The following is a 25,402-nucleotide window of genomic DNA, read 5'->3' as shown; positions in this document are numbered from 1 at the left end:
AACAATGTGTGCTGAAAACGGTAAAAAAACGGAAATAAGGCGAGGTCTGTCTTTGCTAGGGGGAGGAGGGGCGAGAAACCCTCGCCGCGTGAAAAAAAAGCGTTAACGACGGGGAGCGCCTCTCGCGCGGGCGGGGAGGTGACGGTTTAAAATGGCGGACGCGGAGGGGAGAGCGCTGTGAGGGGAGGCGGGTGCGGGCTCTCGGCTCGGGCTGCTGCTGTGGGAGCGCTGCGCCTTTCCTGCCGCAGCCGGTTGTGTGCTGCGGTTTCTGCCGTGCGTCGTGAGGCGGCCTGGAAGGCTGGCGTGGGCGCTTCGCGGGCTCCCCTTCACCTCCTGCCGGTAGCGGTGCCAGGTGAAGCCGCCTCGGTCCGCGCAGCTCTGGACGCGCCGCGATGGATGCGCGCTGTGGTGCGTTGGCTGAGCAGCGTAGGTGCTTCTGGGACAGCCCTGTGCCCGCACGCTGCCGGCACGGCCATCTCCACCGGCTGCATCGGTGCTTGTGAGAGAGCTGCGGGCCGAGCTGGGAAACGTTAGAAATCCTCCTTTACACACAGCGCTCTCCGCAAGTTCCTGCTTTGGCAGCACGCATGGTAAATTCGGAACAAGGGTGAGGATTAGCACATCCCTTGTGTAAGGATGACAAGCAGATTGCCTGAGTTTTGTCTAGGGAATTCGGTGAAAGCTGCTCCCCCATCCCAAAAGTTGTTGCTGTGTCATTTCAGGCACTGAATAAAATGCCCAAACTCTGAGTATGAACTATAATAAAGAGTTCTTATTTTACAACAGTGATAAATGTTTCAACCCATCGGTTTTGTAATACTATGTTAAAAAAAGAATAGAAACAAAGAAGAGACAGTTGTCTACTGATTTGTTTAATGCAATGACAGTATCCATATGAGAAAGCAAATTCAGTATTAGAATTTAAATCCTTATTCTTACTGTAATTATATTTAATATTTTTTGCACTGAAGAAGTATAAAAATAAGCAACGACATCAATACAACCTAGGAGTGATAGTTTGTTTCCTGCTACAAAAGACTTAAGAAATCAAATAAACTAGTATTGCATATTTTGTATTGCCTCATGCTATATTGTTCATTACTGTTTCCCAGAGGATTTTGATTAAAACTTTTCTGATTCATCTGCCGAAACCCTTTCTCTAAGGAGAAATTTGAAGTTTACCTTTACAATGATTTCCCTAAAATGACAGAGGGAGTTTCCTGTGTCCCTTATTCACTAGTTTTGCAGTCTCTTCAAATCAATACAAGCTGCTGCCAAAGGAATTGGTCCAGCACACCAGCCCAGTTTGCCACGCAGCTAGGTGCATGCTTATGCTGGCACAAGGGGAAGAAGGTGTGAGTGGAATGCAGTGCCTAGAGGATCTGAAAAATCTGTTGCTATAAATTCATAATATAGAAGAGGAAGAAGCGAACTTTGCTTGTGTTAAAAAAACCCCACCTTGATATTCTAATTGGATCTTTGTAAAGCAGCCTCTGAATAATCATACTGATTTCTTCCACAGGTAAAAAATAAATAAATCAATCTACATTTTTAGAAAATACAGTTCAGGAGTTCAAGAAGAGTTAAATATGTAACAATAGCTGGGATACGGATTTTATTTAAGTCCTTTACTGTAGATAGCAGAGGTAAAATTTGATGATTACTTCAGTCAATTCTGTATTTCCTTCCTTTCCTCTTTGGCCATCAGTTAAGTGGAGCTGATTTAGCTGAATGCTCCAATCCTCACTTGGAGGCCCAACAGGGTAGACACAGGATAGTAACAGTAAAAAGCAGCCATTAAGTTAATATAAGATGTGTGATCCTCTTTCAATTTTGCTGACGCTTTAACGGACATCTTCAAATCTTAAAGTTCAATAGATCTTAAATTTATTATTTAGAAATACCGTGAAGTAAAATATTAAGGGTATGCAATTACTAAAAACGAATGTTATTCCTTGAGACAAAGCAGTGAAAGATTATGAAGACTTTCCTGAGTCACTGAGACAATGAAAGGCAGATGCACTGTGCAGAGCATGTGTGTTGGTGGCACTGAGATGCTTAGGTTCTCCCAGGTGGGAATAATTTTCCCTTTGGAATGACTTTGTGTATGTTTCAATTCAGCTAATTAGACAGTTTTCTTAGACAACTTTATAAGACTTTTTAAATCTTGCTGAGTATCATTTAGTGGATGGAGATTATAATTCTTAAAAACTACTACAGATCTTTTTAGTTTAAGGATTAGATTGCCACCCTTTCAAGTAGAAGAAGTGTACTTTCATAAAACTGCATTTCCCATGGTGCACAAGGGCTTTCGAGGCTGGGTCAGCTGATCTAGATTGTGAAATGTTCCTTATTTCCTGTCCAACATGCATGGAAATGACTGGTGTGTACGAATGTCTCATTTTTCCTTCGTCAGGTGATTTAGAGGCTTTGGACCAGAATTCTCATTTAGAACAATGGCAAGAAACTGAGCTGATTAACTAGCTTGGTATCTGGAAAACTGCTTCGTTTGGGGAAAAGAGATGTCATGAAGAAGTAACATCCTGCAGTCTGCTCTGCTAACTTCATGGGAGAAGGTAGAGAGAATCTTGATCTTTTGTACCAGACCTTTATCTTTGTTTTTTTCGAGTTACTGATTTTGCTGTACATTATGAAGAGAGTCACCAGATTTCTTGATTAGTTGATGATTACGTCCTAGCAGCTAATAAGTAGCTCTAAGTAATCGTAATTTTTTAAGCTTTCATTTTTGTTTTATTCTTTTTGCTTGTTTGTTTTTAACAGAGGTTAAGAGGAAACTTTTAAAAGAAAATAGAGTTTTTCCAGACTGAAGCTGAGGACTTGGCAAGAAAATACAAAATGTCTCCTGAATCAAAAAAACTTTTCAACATAATTATTTTGGGAGTCTCATTTATGTTTATATTCACTGCTTTCCAAACATGTGGAAATATTGCGGTAGGTGTGAATTTCAAAACATGCCACATTTCTATTGCAGTTATTCATCCTTTCTTGTCTTTCGTGTACTCTAATGTGAGAGTTGCTTTACTTGGGATTTTTTAATGTGCAAGATACCTTGACATTTTGTCTCCTTTCTTTTGGTTTAGTGTTACCTAGATTAAGTTGGTTAACTGGGTAATTAAGCAGTTTATTTCTTTAAGATATCATAGTTACGTATGTAAGTGTGCCTGATTGCTTAGAAAGTAGAAAATTAATGAATCCTATCAAATGTTTGAACTTTGAAATAGTGTCTGTTTTGTCACTTGCAATATTTAACAATTGAATTACGTTGGACCTTCCATATTTCTGATTATCCTATGTAGTCCCTTTCAAAATAATTGCGTAAGTTGTTATTATTAACCATGCCCCTAGTTTTTCCTAATCTAACATATTTTTCTGTTCTAACAAATTAGACATTGAGGGGGAGTATGAGGATAACATCTGACAAGTAGTCAGACTTCCACAATTGCTAGAACTGCCAAGTCACCTTCCATCTGAATAACCTACTGCTTTAGTATCGTGTATCTCTGCGTGCTGAAGCAAAATTTGGCATAACATAATCCAAATTTACTATTAAAAGCAGATTGTACTCTAGCTACTTCAATTTTTAGAATCCTGCTATTGACATACTTAGCCCAGATCCTCTTAACTTACTGAGTTGTTGGCATTGCTTTCAATATGAGTTATATGCCTGAAGGACAGTTTGATTTCAACATACCTCTTGAGCCTACAGGTCTTACAGCTTCTCTTTTCTTGCATGCAAGAAGAATCCTTTCTGGGTTCATATAAATGTTCTTCACTGCATTATAGAAATAACTACTTAGGATAGTTTCTGTAAAAGTCATAGTGCAGCGTGATACTGTACGTGAGTGCGTAAGTACAGCCCAATGATCTTAGAAGTTCTGAAATGAACTCACAGCACCTCACTGAATTGGACCTAGTGATCATGCAATCATGTAATTTATTGTCATTAAAGTCATTACAAGTGCCTTTCAATCAGATCTGTCCGCTGGTCCAACTAATTATGTGGTCTCATGATCACTAAAGCTGATTCAAGGGGAAAAAAAAAAGGAACAAGGAAATAACGGGAAACCAAAAAGAACAGAAACTCTTATCAGAAGCTCACAGTTAGGTCAAATTAAGAGTATTTTGAAACTTCTCCTTCTTTCTCTGCTTTTTATATTAAGATAGTCATACATATCTACCTAAGAGAGGTGTTTTGTAAAACAAAAGTTTTATGAAATATTTTAAGGTGTCTGATGAAATAATGATATAATCCTAAAGTGCTAATTACTGCTTCAAACATAGATGTTTCCCTGCCAAATATCTCCTGCACCTTCATTGTGGAGGTGTTGTGAGTTGTAATTAACACTGTAAATTATTTTAAGTACTTTGTAGACTCTATTAATGATTAATTCTAACATTTAATACTGACTTCAAACTGATGCAAGTGTTCTCAAACTACAAGATATGTTCTTACGTATTACAACATATGATTTTCTCCTCACAGCAAACTGTTATCACGAATTTAAACAACACGGATTTTCATGGCAGTGGCTACACAAGGTAATTTACACAAATCTTATTTCTGTGCTCCTTGCAGGGTGAAGCTAGTTATAATTTCATCTGGTAGAGATATACTCTCAAGAGATCGTAGTGTTCTGCTGACTTCACAATTTAATAACATACTTAAAGCAACGCAGGCTTCTCACATTCACTCTAGTTGTACTCTGAATTATTTCTAGTTGAACTACATATCTGTTTTGCATGTTTTGTCTGTAGGGAGAAAAAACACCATACGGTCATCACATTCTCAGCATTTTATCTTAGGAGATGAAGAATGTGGAAGTTATAAAATAAATAAAACTGCTAACTAAGGCCTTGGTTCTTTGCCCTTGTACACTTCTGTGTGTTTGTGTAGGATAGGTAGTGTGGATCAACTTCCAGGAAATACTGTAACATAAATGTGAAAGGAGCAGTCAGAAAGACGAGAAGCAAAGCCACGAAAAGCCATTCTGTTTGTTTATTGCACTGGCATAGCCAAACTCACCAAGCATGATCAGCGACCCATTGTAAGCCAAATTAAGCTGTCATATAGGAAAACCTCGTTGCTGCTTTGAAGGGTTTACTGTCTTAATTTAAACTAAAAATGCAACTGGCACAAAATGTATCTATAAAATTTCTGTGGTGTATTTGGCAGAAAATGAAAACCTCACTGATAGATGAATGAGGCTCTGGAACATTCTCCTCTGGAAGTACTGGGCACAAAATACAATAACTATTGTTAAGGCACAGTTTGACAAATGCATGTTGTAAATTACAAGACGTGCTTGCCTGCAGTAGTTTGGGACTCTATTCAGCAATCCAGGAAACACCGTACACTCCTTTAGTCCTATATAGAGTGCAATGAGTGAAGGTAACAGAAGAAAGGAAAGAAATGTTTGACCATGAAAGTTATGCAGTTACTGAAGTTATGTATGTACTTATATTGATACTTTGGAATCGGCTGAACATTCTTAAATCAGTTGCGCTTTTACCCTATATTTTATTTTAAGTACTTAATCATCTTTGGTGTTTATTTATGTAGCATGTCCATTATTTATGGAGTATTCTCTGCATCAAATCTTATATCACCTTCAGTGGTTGCGATAGTAGGACCTCAACTCTCCATGGTTGTTAGTGGCATATTTTATAGGTAAGTATTAATTTTGAATTTTTTTCTGCTTCCTTTGAAATCTCTCTTTCATTTTTTCACACCTAAGGCTACCATGCCATACATGAAATTGTACTGGCTAAGGAAGGGAACTGTCTGTATCAGTAGACGTGTAACTGCAGAGCACTTCAGCCTACCGGAAACAGAGTGTATTTTTTCCACAGCATTTCCAGACTTTGCTGACTGTGGAGTTCAGTTTGTGGTCTCAGGTTAATGACTATATAAAAAAAAATTCTACATGCTTAGTGGAGCAAAAAGATTATCTTTTTTCACATAGAACCTGAACTATTTTCCAACTTAAGAGAGAGTAGCTGATTTAGAATAAGCTAAGTGAGATATATGATTGTTAAACTTAGTCCACTTTAAGTCTATATTCAATAAACTGATCTGTTCTGTTCTAGCTTATACATTGCAGTTTTTATCCAACCTGCAACATGGGCTTTCTACACTGCTTCTGTTTTTATTGGCATTGCAGCTGCTGGTAAGCATTATTCTTACCCTGCTTACTATTCTTTGCTACATTTGAATCTACCTCCTAAAATATTTTTGTTTCCTGAGCAATATATTCTGTATATTTCAGTACTCTGGACGGCACAGGGAAATTGCTTGACTGTAAATTCTGATGAAAACACCATTGGAAGGAACAGTGGAATATTTTGGGCACTCTTACAGTCCAGGTAAGCTTTATTTGTTATCTTTTTTTTTTGTTGTGTACACAGTCTACTTCTTACATTTTTTGTTAAGTGGGAGACTGCATCTAAAAATACTCCACTGGTACCTTGCAGTCAGTGAAGTGGGAGGGAAGGCTGGAAGGAACATTGCTATTGCTATTGTGCATTATAGAACAATGAATGAAAGTTACATGTCGCAAGTCTCTGCTCTCCACATGCTAAAAAGATACATTTGTGTTAGGGGAGCATTTAGACATGTGTAACAGAAATCTTGTTGATTGTGGAGGGCTGTGCTAATTTGTGTCAGGATCCTGAGTGCACTAATAAGCCCTAATGGTCCCGAACAACCTCACCTGGGACCTCTACCACACCCTTCCCATCTGCCCATGGGCCCAGGCACCCCATTTAAACTCAGCCCTGGGTGTTCAGTTCCTCTGGAGCTGCATTGGAGGAGTACTGGTTTCTAGCTCAGCTACAGCTGTGCCTATGCCTGGGTATGGGTCCTGGTGGTCTAGACCCCAGTCCACAGACTGACTTTCTATCTTGGCTTTGTTCTGCTTTGGACCTGCTTGGCAATCACCGGGCCTGACTCTGGCCTGTGGACTGACTTCCTGGCTTGACCTCAGACCTGCCTCATTGACACAAACTTGTGTGATTGTCTGGACTCTTGGTTTAACCTGCCTATAATCTTTGGGTCTGCCCTGCTTGCCTTGCTTGAGTACTGTGGGACTGGGCTCTAGCTGATGAGGCACCTTCTCTGCTGGATGTGTTATCCCCCTTGACTCTTAGCCCTCCTTCCCCAAGGGAGCAGCTGGACCTTGCTGCTCACTGACAAGTTGAAGTGAAGATACTAAAATTGGACCTGGCAGTCAGAAGTCAGAAAATAGATCTGTTGTTGTTAGTTCTCTGATATTACGCTTCAAGTATTGCATCAACTAAAAAAGTCAACAAAAGGCTCAGGATCAAGAAAGGTACTGAGAACATGGTAGTGGACGCTGTGTTGCTGCCGCTGAGTATTTTGTGCAGATATGGTTTATGCCTCTCAGGGGAGTGTAATGTAGTTAGGGCATAGGTAAAAATAACAAAATGTGCAAGAAGATAGAGCTGCTGACTTGGAGAGACTAAAAAAGCTGGGACTCTTTCCTTTGGAGAAAAAGCATCTGAGGAGGGTTATACTGATGGGTTATTAAAACACGAAGGCAGCAGGTGAGTTGAGTGTATAGCTGTTGCTCACTAAATGCTGCTGTACTAGAACTGAAGTCGCTTGGTGAAACTAGAAGAGGGTTTGTTTGAAACGGATAAAGTGCTTCTTTACACAATGGGTGATTAATCTTTTGGAGCTTGCTGCCACAGGAGGGTGTGGAGTTGGACAGTGTTGGCAAGATCAAAAAGGGATCAAACGAATTCATTGGCAACAGGTCCACAAATGGTTTCTGAAGAGAGATACCTTTTACCACCCCTAATATAGTAGTTCTGGGTATTGGGAGATAATGAGGGGAATGAATCACAGAAGGTGTTTAGGCTGGTGGGCCTGCACTAGATGGCATTGCTAATGCTGTTGTGGGGACAGAATACTGGATTAGGAGAACATCAGTCTGAACCACTGGCATACTTCCTGTGTTCTTTAAGTTTCAGGTTCCAGAATTAACATATCAGTATGTTGTCAGAGTAGCAATTTCCACAAACCCAACTAATCGTGTGTTTTACAGTGAGTAAAATGCATGGCTTTATATGTGGAAACTTGACTCTAAGGCTGTTTTGAATCACTATTTATTCAGAATTACTATATTTCAGGAAACTGTAGGTAGGAACGCAGCATTTCTCTTGAGCTCTTAACAACCAATTTAGCATTGCTGGGGCAATACTTCTCACAAGACATGTGACTCTCCTAAGGAAGTATTACAAAATCATCTCCATAAATATGTCAGCTTTCTAACCTTAACCTTCCAAAATTAGAGAGAGAGGCAACTTAGATGCAGATTTCCTCATTTATGCTACAACCTTGTGTCTTGATTGCTGAAAATGCATTATGGGGAAGAATCCTCTACTGTGTTTGAAGTTTTATATAGAGTAAGCAGTTTACATGGAGAGTGACTAGTATCTTTATTTCTTTCACAATTGCACAGCACTATTTTTTGCATAGAATAGTATTACTGTGATGCTACAACCTTAATCTTACCACAAAAAGTGCTGTTCACCTTTGTTGTCCTTTTTGTTTACAGCTTGTTTTTTGGAAACCTCTATATATACTTTGCTTGGCAAGGAAAAACTCACATATCAGGTGGGTATTGCTTGTTTATTTGGGAGGCCATCCTTTAAAATATGGTAGCATGAATAAACAGATGAAATAATGAACTGGAAAGTGGCAAGAAACTTAAACAATAGCAGACAATTTTTTTCCAATTTATTGTTAGACTATTTTTGGAGTATGTTTTTGATTCAGTGTTCCATGGCACTTATGGCCCTTGTATTACGTATGTTGTTTGCCTGCATGCAAAGCACTTTGAGTACCTTCTTTGAGGATATTGTCTATGAAATTCTTCAGAATGCTAGTTTAGAATAAGGTTTTCCACAATAGCTACTCTGGGATTTTTCCCTGTGCAGACACGCTTATGCCAAAATACACATATTTTGGGGAAAAGGTATTCTGGAATGGCTATAAGTTTACTATACACACTATCCTGTTCCAAAGTAAGTTCCTGGTGTAGACTGTTCTTCCAAATCAGATTGGAGACTGATTAACCTATGAAATAAAGGAAAAGAAAGGAAAACCATCCCAGTTGACTTCATGGTTGCACTAATCATTGTGCTGGCATAAAGCAGCAGCAAGACAGAGGTTGAGATGTGCAGCTGGACTGAGAGTGGGCTGCTGCTGCTTAAACTGGCAGCATTGCTGGAAGAGTGTTTAAAGAACTCGGTCTTCCTTTCTTGGCATAGTTTATGAAGACTAACTTCCTAACGGGATTGTAATTAATAGTAGTTTTTTTCATTTGACATCATGCTAGTCTGGTAAAGAGCAGGAGAGAGAACAGTAAACTTAATATTCTTAAGAAGTTAGATAGTGGTTGAGACTCATTGGTTTTAAAGCAGAGACTTAAGTAGGCAAGGTAGGGGGGGTTATTGGCTAAGAAAATGGCAATGGTGAAAACAGAGCAAAATGTAAGATTTTAATTACAAACCCCGAGTACTGCTGGAAAACCAACATTTTGTAAATAAATAGGGTCGATTGTCCTGTTCTATAATGACTGTGAGAGTTTTCTTTATTGTAGTGTTAAAGTAAAATATTTACTAGAATGGTCAATTCTTTTAACACTTAAAAGATGAGGATACTTCTGCTGTAGTCAATCATGAATAAGATGTTGATTTTTAAATGATAATTATCAAGCTTTGGAAGTACTGCCCTGTTGAGATGAATAGTCCACTTCATGTGTCTGCTAGATCCATCTTTTCAGGTTCCTCACAGTCATGGGCTTGGTAGTGCAGAACAGGTTAATTTTTAAAGGTCAGCTCCCACGTTCCCTCATCTTTAACACAAAAGTTTAAATGTTATTGAAAATATTGGAGACACTTTGGATCTGGTGGGCCTGAAATTCTGTGCATTCCAAATCTCGTTGCTCTTTCTAACCCCAGAACAGAGCGATTATCTATGAGGGAGTTCTGCTATTACATTTCCCCCCATCTTTAAACGTCTTGAGACTTCTCTTTATTAAAAAATGTTGGTATCAGAAGGTCTGATGGTGTTTAAAAATCAATTCCTCCTTCCTTTTATTACCTAAATGAAAATTTTACATGCATTTCAAGGTGAAGCACATATTCTCTTTTTGATCTGTAATCATACATGTTATTTTTAATTGATGTAGAACAATTTTATGTTTCCCTTTAAGCTAAAAGGGGTAGTAAATACAAATGTAGGCAATGTCTTCAGAATCATACACTAGTTCAATCACAACTATTAGCTGTTTCTTGGGCGCTTTTTTTTCTGCCTAATATTTGTAAATGGGAATGACTTCTGTATTACAGACTTTCCCGTGCCAAACAAGTTGGTTAGTGCAGCAGAGCTCCTGCACAGGGCAGCAATTACCTTCCTTCAGTGGTGTGCTGTGTCAGTTAGGTTTCAGTGGTTTTAAGGCCTTCGTAGTTTCCAAGCCTACCAGTTTATGACGTTACAGTGCTAATATTTTTGATGCTGGTAAAGAGCTTTTTTTTTTTTGAAATCTGAAGGGTTTTGGGTTACTGTGCTGTGTCCACTCTGAATTCTGTAAATCTTGAGAGATGTACTTTCTTCTACTAATAATTTATGCACTTCCTTTGTTAATTGGCTCCTCCTTGGTCATAGCCTTTGCATGGCAGAAAATGTGAGTGACACTCTTTAATATGCTGATATTTTATTAGCATCATAAAACTGAGACAGGAATTTGCCAGCAGCTGGGTACCTTTTGCTCCATGTGGAAGGTAAGTTAGAAAATTAGTATGCATTTTAAACACTGTTACGTAGTATGTTTATATTAGTTCTTTGAAGGTAGTTGAATTGGTTTCAATTGCTTTTGCACATCTAGTTATGACTCTTTGTTTTTCCACAGAGAGCGATCGCAGAACTGTCTTCATTGCTCTGACTGTTATCAGTCTTGTGGGCACAGTTCTGTTCTTTCTGATTAGGAAACAAGAGGACACAAAAGCTCCAGGGGAGGAAGATTCTGCTAATGAAATCCTGGGGGACAGCTTGTAAGTGCTTATGGCAATAACATGTTGTCACATATACTCATTTGTGCTCCTACTCCTCAATGGAACATCACGCATTCACTTTCCCCTCTACACTGGAAACATGAATGTTATGAACAACCTGTAGAATTTACAGATTTAACAGAAAAGTGTCTGTACTTTAACAAGTGCATATTACATACTTTCAGGGGTGGAGTGCAGTACTGCACATTAAGTTTTCCCATTAATAAGTAAGTGTCTTTGGAAAAATACCTTTTACCTCTTTTCTCCACTGATTATTATTAAACACGTATCTGCCTTTCATAGTCTGTCTTGCCCTCATCAGCCCAGTTTAAAGGCTGGAATAAGCAGAAATTACTCCCTTTTTATAGGTTATCTTTCACATACTGAAACATGTTTTTCATATGTTGTCTAAATATACATATGCCACCCTGATAAATTTATTGGACATGCATAGGTACACAGATAGATAGATTCAGTACAGTTTTGCCTGAGGCATTAGTTTAAATATTTTTGCTTTATTAAAAGAACAATGAAAATGTTAGAAAAATGTCAGTAAGTATGCCAGTGAAAAAATGTTCATAGCTAAAAATGCTCAGAAGAAAGATTATGTTAAGCAGGTTAATTTTTGAATGGTATTCACTAGTGCAGAAAGCAAATAAATTTTGTGGTTAGTAGTTTAGATTCTCAGAAACTTTTAATAATAGCATATTCCAGTATATAATGCTGGGCTAGAAAGTGTACAGAAAATTTGAAAAATTAAGCTGCCTTCCAGCACAGTGATACAGTGTGGTTATTCTTTTTCCATTTTGACTAAGTCATTTATTTACCCAGGTCTGCACAAAACAAAATGACGAGAGCAGTGGCAGCCTTCAGTAAGTAATGTTTCACATAAGAGTTGCTTCAAAAAATACTGATGTATCCTTTCCAGCTCTCCATGATTCTGCTGATAATGTGATCATGTACAAATCACTTAGAACAAAAATTTGTGAACAAATAAGGTTTTAAGAATACATTCCAGTTATGTATTCATATATACTTCGAATGTAGACCTTCAGGGATGGCTGCTTGGAAAAATGGCTGCCAGATGGCAATGGTTTTCAGACTAGAGATGACGGGTCCCATAGGGACACAGGACTGATGAGTTTTGAGCCCGATAGGAATTCAGTTGTCTGTGTGAGCATTTGCAATTTTGAGCCTAGCCAAAATGGGGTTTGCAACTGGAAAAGCTTGGGAACCACTGAACTAATGTGTGGGCAAATTACTGTTGATGTGTGATTGGTGTGAGCTGGTGGTCTACACTTCAGAAGTGCTCCTTTCAGGTGATGATACTATACAAACAAAGCTTGACTGCAAGCAAAGAAAGTGAAGTAGACTCCATTTCAATTACATACGACTATAGTCCAGGAGAAATTTGGAGGGGTACTTCCTTGATGTAGTTTCAGATCCAAGCTACTTTACAACAGCTTCCTTCTATAGATGAGCTCAAAAAGAACAGGCCACCACTTGGGAAAACTAGTGCATGAAAGTTGGGTTTTGGGGGGTTTGGTGTTTTTTTTTTTTTTTTTTTTTTTAAGAAAAAATTCACTAAGATAACAAGGTAAAGAAGAACTTACATGTTGTTTTATTTTGTCACCAAATGATACCAGATAAAAACAACAACTTTGAACTGGTGCACCTGCAGTTTCCATTGAAGTTTGATGTGGACTTAAGTTTGTTTTGAGAACATGGGGATCTTCACTGAGAATTTATTTATCCTTTCAGGAGATAGTTGCCATGAACTGAGAGAGAGTACAAAAACACAATAAGCAGAAAATTGTCTGCTAATTGAAAACTGTGTATCCCCTCTTTAGTATTTCCCCCTTGCATTTCTTACAAGAAAGGATTTCAGATAACATTTCTTTCAAAGGGCAAGTCAGGGTTGGTTTGTTTAGCACTCTGTTTACTGTAATAAAGTCACAGTTTGCATAATTTTAACCTGTTTTTGCAAAGAGCAAAGGAAAATGTAGATTGTCTTAATAGTGTTAGCAGTTATATTAATTTCCATTATTATGTCTTTACAGAGAAATCTATAAAGCTGAGCTTCACCAAAGAGATTCTGCTTCTCAGTGTTACAACAGCCTACACAGGTACGAAGCCAGCAGAGTGTATAATCAATAGCAGTGTCAGGGCATTGTTTGGAATTTTAACCCCAGAGCAGGATTGCAATTCCATATCTCTGCAAACATTACTTGAATATTTCAATTAACTTCAATGAGTTACGACACTTCAGTGTTCTGGAAAGTATTTCTGTACAGGAGGAGGGGTGTGCCTAAATCTGCAAATACTGACAGATGTAGTAATGCTTGGTTCAGTACAGTTCTGGGTCACCCAAATTGAAGGTTAGGCAAAACTTACATAGCTAGTTTTTATGTGATTTGGCATTACGCTATCAATAGGTTGTAGATTGTTTAATGCAACTGCATTGCATTTGAATTAAAATTATTTTTGTAGAATACACTTTGTGTCCCCTCCATGGAGGTGTGGGAGTTTACTAACAGTTTTCTTCATTTTAGTCTTGATTCTATTGGGGAAAAAGTTTTAGCCATTTTCAACTATTCTTGCCACAGCAAATACTAGTGACAAAAGCTCTCTTTCTTTTTAGCAACTTTAGTTAAACCTGGTCTGCCATTGTTAGACCAAGCTATGAGTTGTAAAATTAAAAATACATTTATTTTTGCCATATACTAAAGTGATTCTTCCACAAAAATACTATAAAATATTCAAAATGTTACTGGGATCCTTTAACGGATTTTTGGGGGATTTCTTGCTCCTTATTTGGCTTCAGATGTAGTTCTGTTCATGATGAAATTAATTTTTAGGAAGAAGAGATGCATTTTCAGAACCTCAGCTCTGAGTCCCCATTATGAAAAAATTGTTGTTAGCTCTTGCAGGTTAAAAGAAAGGCTTAGATGTGAACAAACTATAAAGAGCACCATAACATCTGCCAAAGATTGCAGTCAGCTTCTAGTAGAGAAACAGCAATAGTAGCTATGAAGTCAGCCTACACCAGCCACTAATCTGAGTTGCAAGTTACTTCACAGCATCTCCAGTGTTGTGTTAACCCAGATTAACTAACTTTAATTCCTCTTAGATGTTTAGTGCAATGGGAATGTGAAGCAAGATAACAAGGGAAGGGAGTCAGTCAGGTTTTGCTTGATTAATCTGCAATTTGGTCTTAAGGGTAGCCAAAAAAAAATCAGTCCAGCTTGGAAAAAATAGCTGCTGCCATCTGGTGGCTCTTGGCCACTATTGCCACTTTATGTAGGAAAATACAAAATCCAATAAGGCCAAGAGAAGCTTTTATTTCCAAAATTAATGGTCGGATTGTTAAGACTAGTCAAAGTTCATCCCTTTTTGAGGGGTACACACAGTTCATATACCACGTTAGGTAGCCTGCTACTGGTAGACCAGGATATGGTGTACCCTATTTTTGCAATAGCAAAAGACAAAGGAGGTGAATGAGAAACAGTTCTATTTTTGAACTGTTTTTCTTTGTTTAAGCATAACACTTTGTATTGTTTTACATATACTTTTTATTAAGAAACTGATATTTTTACACTGGTTGCTTATAGTCATGCTAGTTGGACTCAGCCATGTTACCTTTCCTCACATTAATGGCAATAGAAAGAAAGAAGCGTTTTAAACAAATAGCAGGTGTTCTTTCTCCGTTTTAGTTCATTATGTATGTATAGAAAGGTAGCAGTCCATTTTAGGAATCTTAGCTCCTTATTGGTATTTGGGGATGCAGAGACTTTCTTAGGAATGCCATAACTTGGGGGGGAGGGGGAAATCTTACACTGAAATTGTGCTTTATTTCTTCAGTTACTTTAAGTGTTATTTCACATGGCACTGTTCATTTGGATGAAATTCCAAAGTTCTTGAAAAGTAGAAATATAAACTATAGGTAGAGATTGTGTCAACAGAAGCAGTACTGAACCTGACTGCATGTGACACTAATTACTGACACTGTTTCTTCTAATAGAGTTTTTGTAAACTGGCATAGGAGAATAACATAATTATATAATTTAAAATTCCCTGTTTGCTTCTACTACGCATACCTCATTTAAATATATGTGAAAGATACTTTAGGGAAAAACAGCCTTTAGACATAAAGAATTTTTTCATAACTTTCATAATAGTTCATCTGTTAATTTTGTTTGGTTTCCTTCAAAGGCTTGGAATTAACATTCTTTTCTGGAGTATATGGAACATGTATTGGTGCTGTGAATAGGTTTGGCGGTGAAGAGAAAAGCCTTATTGGTCTCTCTGGTATTTTTATTGGTGTTGGGGAAATTCTAGGTGAGTCTAAATTCACTACCTTATAGACAAAAAAGATTAAGATGTAGTTACTCAGAATGTTTTTTTGTGTTTAACTGAATAGTGTCTTTCAAGCTTCCAGCAATGATTATGTAAATAGAAAATGAAATATTAGAAATAAAATTGTCAACATTGTTCCTTATTGCACTGTGAATTATACATTACACCATGTAAAGTGAATGCGGACTAGGATGTGAAATACTGATGGCTATAAATCCTAAGATTTTGCATTCTTTTTGGGTTAGTGCAAAGGAATACATAAGACTTAGAATGAGAGAAACACTAAGCTACAATGTTATTAGGGAATTTTCAGCATTTTGATATTCTGTTTTTAAATAGTATTCTGTTTATTTTTATTATTTCTTAAGTGATGTTGTGACTATTTTAAATTTATTTAAAAAATTATTACACTAAAGATTTTTTTCTTTAAAAACATTACCTTGTGTTATATGAGATCTGATATTTGAATAAAATTGAATACGGGCAATGTTCATTAAGTTTAAGCAAAAAAAAAAACCCTTAAGTACTGCAGTGTTTTAAAAAAAAAACCCAAACAACCCAACAAACAAAAAACCACTGTCTTTGTTCACTGGAAACTTGGATCCATAGAGAGATGCACGTTTTTGCAATTAAGAGCTAAGCACAAGGCCATCCATTTTCACTTAGTACTGTTGCAATACTGGAGGAAACAGTGGCTGCTGGAAAAATACTTGCAAAAAGGTTAAGTGTCTTCATTGGCAATCATCTGATAAATCTCCTGCCTGCATTTCCCAGACATCTGTAGCAACCCAAAGGTTATGTCATCTAGCAAATGGGGGTGGCAGATCTGGCAAACCTCTTGGGACTGTTTTCATGTCTGTCAATCTCAGTTATCCAATATGGGGAAGTTTATAATCTAAGTTTTCAGCTTTTTTTGTTTTTTAGCACTTTAAGTTTGTTTCTGCTCTTTACATCTTCAGTTCTGATTTAATAATCCAATGTTTTCGACTTGTGCAGGTGGAGGAGTCTTCGGTTTACTGAGCAAGAATAATCGCTTTGGCAGGAACCCTGTTGTGATGCTAGGCATCGTTGTCCATTTCATAGCCTTTTATTTAATTTTTTTCAACATGCCAAATGATGCCCCTATTGCTTCTATGGAAGGAACGGATGATGTTGCTTATATGATTCCAAGGTATATAAACTTTTTCCTTTGGCTGGTATTATTCAAGAGGTATCTAAACAGCTTGTTCCTCCAATAGAAAACTCCTTGAAGCTGCTTTTCTGTGTAGTGACTAACTCCATAGAAAAGGCTTTCAGGAATTCTCTTTTTATTGTGTGCACCCAATTTAGGAATTTAAATGGCATAAGAATAAAAAGCACGAGGATGTTTGGTAGCAATTCTGTCACTTGAACTGACATTCCTGACATCTAGTACAATAGTGAGAACTAGGTGTCAGGAATTCAGTTTATTTTAAAGCAGTGTTGGGCTCAGTTTTACTACAGCAGGGAGCACCAGCCTTGCACTGGTTTCCAAAGTTTTTGAATGCTCATTGTCAAAGTCCACTTGATCTAACTGGAGCCATGCTATGCCTGTCTCTTATACCACTCAGTGTTAGGGGAAGAATATAGGGAGCTTTCTTATCTCATCATTGCAACCTTCTTTTGGGGTGTATTTTTGCCAATTTGTGTGAAAATACGGTGTTGTCAGTTTGTGCAGATGCAGCTTCTAACTTGCAATTATAAGCATTTGTGCCTGTGCAGGTGACTTCTTTATTTAACTGGCGTATTTTTCTGCAAAATGACTTGGTATTTCTCTAATATTCTTGCAGTTTTTATGAACTCACCATGTGCGTCTCACTTTTAATCACTGTCTTGCGGGCTTTGTGGCTCCAAGCATCAAAATTGGTTCTTTTAGCAGTTCTAACTTGGTGCAGAATTGACTGCAGGTAACAGTAACAGAAGTCTTAGCATTCAAGAAACTAAAATCTGATGAAACTAATATTTTTGCCAAGCCAGGCATTCCCAGTTCTTTTCCACTGAAATTTAAAGTTTGATAACTTTCTTCCATTCTCAGTTTCCAAGTAAGTCTGCCAGAAATAGTTTATAGATGTGTAAGCTGTTTGAATGAATGGCTTTTAAATTTGATTCACTTTCTCCTTCAGCAAAGAGGTGGCCATATTCTGCAGCTTTCTGTTGGGCCTGGGGGACAGCTGCTTTAACACCCAGCTCCTCAGTATTTTAGGATTCCTGTATTCAGAAGACAGTGCTCCTGCCTTTGCCATCTTTAAGTTTGTTCAGGTATTACATAACACAGCCTTTTTGAAAGTACAACTGTTGGAATGTTACTGAAATACTGGGCTGGGTCTTTTAATGAGCTGAGAATAATTATGTTGTTTCTGCAAAGGATTTCGACCTTTTTTCCTTCACAGGGGAATAAAGTTTTTAGGTAGGAGTAGCTTGATTGTTTAGCTTGGTGTGATTATATAATCAAACTGCTATTACTTACAAGTTTTGAGGGAAGTTAGAAGTGTTGGGAACTGTAGTTTAAAGTCAAAAAGGCTAGTACAGTTAACCAGACTTGGGTTTTATTTAAATAATAATTTACTGAATTTATTTACTCAAAGAAGTCCTTGACCGGGGGGGGGGTGAGTTAAAAGGAAATGAGTTGTTGAAATAGTGGTTGAAGGGTTTGTGGATGTTGTACCACGTCACTGGGAGTTACCAGGTGGGTACGTAGACAAAAGAAGAATTAAGTTATGTTGTTTATCTGTTCTTAAGTTGTCAGAATGCCAAAATAAATGCAGCTATGCTAGCTGGAGACTCAGATGAAAAGTCTTCATACAATATGAATGCACTGCTGCATTTTGGATAGATCACTCACAGGCATTAATCTTGTTTGGTACTGAACTTCCCAGGTTAACATCTGTGTTGATCAGAGGTATTGGTAGAAAAATGGTGGTGCAAAACATTGAAAATGTTCATGCACGGTCACCCCAATAGCAAGCTAGTGCTGGGAGCAGAGGTCAGAGAGTGTCTAGTTTAAAAGATGACAGCTGCTTGCTTCAAAAAGAATTTTTTTTTCCTCTTGTGCACTGCTCCATTTTTATGTCATTCTCGGTGATAGGTAAGAATTTGAGATAGACGTGGAATATAAAGATTCTTTGTATGAGCTCTAATGAAAATTTTACCCTTAGAAAGGATAGATTGCAAGTAAACAACGCTGCTTGTCAAAGCCTCCAGCTATTTTGATATAGAATAGTTTTTGAAGCTGTAAAACTGGGAATAGTTTTCTGGATTTTGCCTTAAATCCTTGGCAGTGTCGTTTCTAGACAAACTGTTTTCAAATACCAGAGAACTGCACTTGCAATGCTACAGACGCTTTTGAGTTTTGTGTTCACTTTCTGCAGTGAACACTATTTAAATAACAAGTAAAAACTGCATCTGTTGTATATCATATCAAGACATATGTTGGGCTATAATGAAGTTTTAAGATTATATATCTTCTACAGAAGCATACTACTGAGAGTTGCATATTAAACTGTGTATGTCAGTTTAATAAACCTTGTATAGTAATATTAGCCTGGATGTCTCCACTGATAATCTTTTTACGTTGTGGTTTTTTTTTTCCTCTCAGTCCATCTGTGCTGCGGTTGCATATTTCTACAGCAACTACTTCCTTCTGCAGTGGCAACTCCTGATCATGGTGGTTGTGGGCTTCTTTGGAACGATTACCTTCTTTACAGTGGAGTGGGAAGCAGCAGCAGCTCTTGTTGCTCGTGGCTCGGACTACAGCAGCATTTGATCTAGATACCATGCCTAGTCCAACATAAGGAAAACCCCAGGCACGTTTGTTGTGAAGTGGTGCGAGAAGGTGAAAAGATAAAGTTGCTGCAGAGGTTAAGAAGGAGGAAACTACTACTAAATCACCATCGGTCTAACTGAATGTGAAACATGGGAGAAAAAAATGCCAAATTTGAAAGGCTTTTTTCTTGCATTAATCAACTGAGTGTGGTATGCATGTTCTTAAAAATCCTGTATTAGAAATGGAAGGAAATAAGAGATCTATGTATAGAACAATTCTGTTCTGAGACGTACCTTTCGGAATGTAATTGCCTAATTTCACTCTACCATGCACTACAGAATTACAGTTTTGTTTTTTCCCCTTAAATTATTTTTCCTATATGCTAGTTCTGCAGACACTTGAATTCTTGTATTGAATGAGTGATATTTTTATAAGGTACATTGAATCTCAGAGTGTATCTGCACAACTGAGAAATCAATTTGTCATTGACTTTTTCAACAATTAGATACGTAGAAGTATTTCTGTGGGAAATGTTGCCACCTTATTATGTATCATCCAGTTCCTTGTTTCCCAACCATTTGTTTATTAATCTATTTCATGTGCTTAAATTTTATTAGATGCATGGTTTTCTTGAAGAAAGTGAATCAGGTTGTAGTATGACATGAAAGATTTTACAAGAATTTGAAGAAGTTACCCTTAGGCACCTTAAGGATGTGATCCTGAGACCTGTAAAGTGTTGATAATTGAAAACAGTCTCTTCGTTCAGCATCTCAGAATTGAACTGTGTTGGGACAGCTGCTGAAACTTTCTCAGGGTAATGCTATATGAAGGACCATAAGACATGGCTTCCGTCCCAGACTCCCAAATAGTTCTTTTGAGTTCAGTGAAACTTTCATCATAATCTGTGGTGGGAGCATTGTCTAAGATAACTTTTTAAAGGACAAATAGACTCAGAATGTGAACTGTAAGAATAATCTTGCAGTGTTTATTCTACTCCGTAGTCTAAAAATACCTGAAATGCTTGATGTAAGTTGTTTCATTCAGTATATTTTGAGAAGACTGTACTCTAATCTTTTTCTGCCAAATGTGAAAACAGGGATACTACCATAGTAACTAAGTTTTAATCCAAAACTGTTATAGATGATATAACACAGGCAGTGAATGCAACTCACCTTGATTTTATCTGTCTACATACTCTGTAGTACTTGCAGTTATGTTTCTGTCTAGCGGACAAACAAGATGCAAATGAGAACAGGTATGGAACACTGAGAACGTGTTTTTAGACACTCCATGTAGCTATTTTTAGAAAAGTACCATTTGCCAACCTTTTTTTTATGCACAGTCAGAATGTTAATGACTTCTCTTTAAAGACAAGTGGAAAAAAAAAAGTTGACTTGATATGTGTCAGTAGCTCCTGCATGTCATAACTACGTTGATGTACCCAAGGTTAAACTCAGTAAGGGAGTATGGTATCTCCTGTGACACTTCCTGTCAATTCTGCTCTCACAGGGCACGTAACACACAACTCCCATGAAGCACAGCCCTCTTCATGCACAGTAAAATAGCAGAGAGGGATTATTTTCCAGGGATATAGAAAGGGATTTTTAAATTCACTGCAGGTTTTTGCTGTGAGATCAGTAAGATGTTAATGGGAGGATGAGAAGGCACCTGAACATTTGGCAAGCAAAGAAATCTGTGAGGACAGCCACGAAAGAAAAGCCTTGTGTATTCCCAGGAGATTTAATGAATGATGTAAAAGAAAATGAGACAGAACACACATTTGAGCGAGGGGTTACCAAAGCCATTGCAATTTGTCAGACAAACTGAAAAAGCGTTCAGTATTCAATCAATATATATGATTAATGTGACTAGCAGCACTTGAATGCCTTTCTCTTATCCACTCCTGTTATCCTGTAATTTGAAGCATATTATTTTTATATACTGAGCACCATAAAAGGTAGAGATGATAGGATGCTGCCAGTGATTAGAATTCTCTTGCTGCCACACATTTGTGTTTTCTCCCAGGTACCAGAAGGGATAAAGAGCTTTTTCTAAGATAGGAAACTACTGACTTTTTGTCTCCAAACTTTTCCTGGGACCTGTTTTCCCCTACATATCAACGAGAGAAGAAAGAGTTGGAAGTTCACAAGGAATAATTTTGTCTTGCAGTATGTGTATGTGGGGGGAAATGATTCTCGGGTCTTGTGGTGATGAGTAACTTATAAATGCTTTTAAAACAGTGCCATTTAATTGTAGCTAGGTTACGGCTCTCATGAAGTTGCTTTTTAAATTGATCCCTTTTAATGATGAACTTCTGTGTTGTTCATCTGCCATATAAGAATTATATCAACTATTTTATTAGTAATTAAAGAAAATTGCTAAGTTTATGTAGTTTCAGAAAGCATTTTGAGACCAACTTTCAGGGATACTAATGAACTCTAGGACTTGTGGATTTTCAGTACCTCTGTGAATCTGGTGCTTTACTTTTTTTTTCTTTTTTTTTTCTCTGTTCTGCTTGGTCTGACTCAATATCAAGATAATGTTAGAAGGCAGTTCAGAACCATTATTGGGTCATTAAAGTGAAGTATTATTGCTCTGTGACAAACTTTACAAGAAATCATTAAATTCTCAAAACTGCATCATGGATAGCCAATTATTTTTTACTATTAACTATATAAGTATTGCTTTTGACATTTGATCTTAAGAGACAGTTCTCAGTTATTCAAGCCCATGATGACATGTGATTGCTTTTCACTTATTCATGTTTCTTTGATTTGTCAGGAGTTGAAAAATCCACCCAGCTGTACACAATTGTTCGGTCAAAATTTTTGGTATAGCAATAGAAAGAATAGTAATGCTGACATCCATTTATGAATCCATCTCTTATCTTTTTATCAACATTTACCAGCCCTGAGACTGCACGCCATTCATTTCACCTCCCTGGCCTTTGAACAATTTCATATTAATCTGAATTGGGAGCTTACTGTTAAATTAAGTGGGATTTGAAAAAAGGCTTTTGCTGTATTTGTGATATTGTGGGTTTGTTTTATATTAGGGATTTTATCTTTATAAGCAAAATTATACATTAAGTTGCTTGGGTTTATTGAAAAAGAAGTCTTTCTTTCATTTGTGTTTTTTCTTTTTCCTCTTCTTATCCTTTTAGGTTGTTACTAAGGTTTAATATCTTGACATATCACATCCCCAAGTGTTTCAAACAAATGCTAAAGAGGAAATGAAAACTGATATTCTTGACATTTGAGTGCCAAAGAAGCTGCTACGAATTAGTCTAATGCATATCATATAAGCATATCGATATTTTTGTCTTGCCAGTTGGTTTTCATCTTGATATATTAATGTAGGGAAAGAGAAAATTTCTACAACTGTAGACCTCATTCATAATTAAGTGATGTACTTTTACTTTTGTGGCGTTAATTTTATGAGGTACAATCTATGTTAGCAAGTTGAGATAAGGAAGAGAACCATTTATAAAATGTTCTTTATAAATAATTCTAATGATAAATTTCTGCAGATATAGCTAAACTCATAAGGGATATTAAAAAAGTAAAAACAAACAAAAAGAAAAACTACACTGTAACCTTTACCGAGGTCCTTATCTTAGCAGAAACCCTCCTGTGGTACAGTTATTAAAAACCAGAAGTCTTCTGCTGGTATAGTTCTTTCAGTTTTTGTGACCATTTTAAACTATACTGCAAAGAGAGCTTCCTGGTCAATTTGCTGGTATAACTTCATGGAAAAATAATTTAAGTGTAGAAAACCATAAATTTGGGACAATGTGTCAGTTAACCAGACTGGGAAAGCTCCATTTGACTGACTTGGAACTCCCCAAGTTTACTTCAGCTGGGGAATGTGGTTCCCTGGACACCAGCCTGAGTGAGTGCAGTAATTAATGGTACAGAGGTTGCCTAGCAGCTTGCTGCTGTTTGAAGAGTAGGCGTGTATGAAGAGAACCTCAAAGATTGCTTCCTAGGGCAATGATTAATTGTTTGCTGTCAGTATAAATAGGAACCACTATGTTCAGCATCATGCTGGTAGACACAACACTCCACTTTGACTCGAATTCTGCAAGTATTGTTAGTTAAGACAGGATCTTACAATCATGACTGCTAATTTTTCTAGCGACATGCGTTTTCAAAGACTATCTACACCACTATTTTCTTTGGAAGTCGTGTGGCCCCACTTAATGCTAATTGGATGGCAGCAGTTGTTAATACCCTGTTTTCCTTGTTCCCTGGTAGGTCTTCTAACATGCTGGCAGAAATATTAAAAAATGGGAGAACTTAAAGATGGCGATGACATTGAGAAGTTAGCTGCTTAACAAGGTACTTGCCATTCTGATATGACCACTCTGGTTCAGAAACAAGGTTGAGACTCTGTTCTAGTTTTCATGGATAAATTCAGAATGATGCTTTGATAAGTTTAACTTCAGAGATTGTGTTAGTACCACAGAGAAGCACTAATGAGAGAGCGGAAAAAACATCCCTAAAGTGCAATAGAGAGCAAATCTGGAACCGAGACTAATTCTCAGCGGGCACGTGACGGGGGTGCTTTGTTCAGTTGAGTTTGGGCACTTAGCTGCTGCTGGCATTGACTCAATTTCTATTTTGACTCATACTTTCTCTGCTATCTTAGTTATTTCAGCTGTTGACATGTCTTCCTCCAAGCTATCCTTTCTCTTTTGTTTACATTTTGACACTGTGCCGAAGTCTAATTTAAAAGCTTGAAACTTTTTTACTTTAATAAAAGGTGTCTTTGGGTTAGAAGTGGTGATAATTGAGAACAGGCTCACGCAATGATTATCCTAATGAAAATGCGGATTTCAAGTGAGTGTACCCAACTCTTTACTGTATTTCTTTTCATGATCACAATCATGCAAATAAAAGTGAATCACAGACAATGTTTTTGTTAATACGCTTGTTAAGTTCTCAGAATTGCTCTTGTCACTGTTTTAAAGAGTCATGCCAGGGGCTTTGGAAAAGGGAGACAGTCTTAACTGATGGATCTCGGAAGTGCTTGTGCCACCTGTAAGGGCCTGCTTAGGAAAATGAAAATGTTTTGTGTAGTAGCACTTTTGAACCACTTAATTCTAGTCATGGTGTAGACTAGCGAAATGTCTTGGGGAAGTCAGGGTGGCTGCTTCAGTCCTAGCCCAGTTTCTTTCCCTGTCCTGTTTGAGAGCCCATCTTAAGAAAACCGACCCTATTGTTGAGAAGAGAATGTGTCTAATGTGGTTGGTTTGTTTGGTTTGTGGGTTCTTCCAGTATCCTTTCCCATGACTTTGGATATTTTTCTCCTTGCTCAAGTGTTGTATGTCTGAAAGACTGCGCAAAATTCATCAGAATTGTGGAATATTTGGGTCCTGTTTATCTAAAATTAAGTGTGGATGTGGAGGGCTATTGTCCACTCAGAAACTGTGTGGCTAAAAGGCATGATTCAGTCCTGGCTTCATACTGCGAGTCAAGGGCGTGGAGGGAGCAGCAGGGAACAGCTTTGCTGGCTGTCGTTTGGCTGGATTGTACGTGAAATAATACGATTGCAGAGATGAAGATATCGAGGGAAGGTAACAAGTGCCTCATGCAAGGAGGCCAGTACAGACAAATTTTGCCTGCTGCATTTTTCCCTCGAGAATCAGTAATTTGCGGATTTGTCAAAATCCACTGTGGTTCCACTAGTGTGATCTTTGGATGGTCTTGGTATTCTGATTTCTGAGAGAAAGAATCTGTATTCAATAGCCAACTATAAAGTCCTTTATGTGAACAAATAGAAAAGAACCTCGCAGGTTAGCTTTTGCTGTGCACAGCCCTTTGAATCTTTGGATAAAAGGACATTTAGGAGTTTGCACTTCAAAGTTAGATCATGAAGGAGGAAAAAAATAGAGGGTTTGTGTCTTAAAAAAAAAATCCTTCATTCTGTCATATTAAAGGAAAATTGCTATTTGTTAAGGTCACTTAGTGAAATTAGCTTCAATTAAGCATCCTTGTTAAATGCAGTGGTGACTGCTTATTGTCAGAGCCACTCATCTTGTGGTAATGCCTGACCTGCAGAGTTTGTTATGATTATTAATCTTTGTCAAAACAAAACAACCCCCCCCCAACCAATTACACAGATAATAACCTGTTTAAAAGAGCCTGACCACCATACATCCTT

General features: G+C 37.6%; 1 protein-coding gene across 6 annotated transcripts; it reads left to right on the top strand.

Moving 5' to 3' along the window:
• The first annotated feature begins 1 nt into the window (after position 1).
• On the top strand, positions 2–24,161 carry MFSD11 (major facilitator superfamily domain containing 11). 6 transcript variants are annotated; one of them, XM_075518550.1, is made up of 15 exons: positions 2–20; positions 2,417–2,576; positions 2,782–2,952; positions 4,505–4,560; positions 5,582–5,689; positions 6,109–6,188; positions 6,288–6,384; positions 8,601–8,659; positions 10,959–11,100; positions 11,932–11,972; positions 13,161–13,226; positions 15,313–15,438; positions 16,453–16,627; positions 17,598–17,733; positions 19,070–24,161. In XM_075518550.1, exons 3-15 carry the CDS (start codon positions 2,857–2,859, stop codon positions 19,235–19,237), a joined length of 1,350 nt encoding a protein of 449 aa, XP_075374665.1. In that variant the 5' UTR covers positions 2–20; positions 2,417–2,576; positions 2,782–2,856; the 3' UTR covers positions 19,238–24,161. The 6 variants fall into 6 exon arrangements, with proteins under 6 accessions (XP_075374665.1, XP_075374664.1, XP_075374663.1 ...); XM_075518549.1 differs by lacking the exon at positions 2–20 and adding an exon at positions 66–352; XM_075518548.1 differs by lacking the exon at positions 2–20 and adding an exon at positions 66–408.
• Positions 24,162–25,402: the final 1,241 nt, after the last annotated feature.

This window comes from Mycteria americana, chromosome 16 (assembly GCF_035582795.1).
Source record: "Mycteria americana isolate JAX WOST 10 ecotype Jacksonville Zoo and Gardens chromosome 16, USCA_MyAme_1.0, whole genome shotgun sequence".
NCBI classification, from domain to species: domain Eukaryota; kingdom Metazoa; phylum Chordata; class Aves; order Ciconiiformes; family Ciconiidae; genus Mycteria; species Mycteria americana.
Note: the sequence above shows the minus strand (reverse complement) of the source record. Positions and strands in the feature narration are given on the sequence as shown.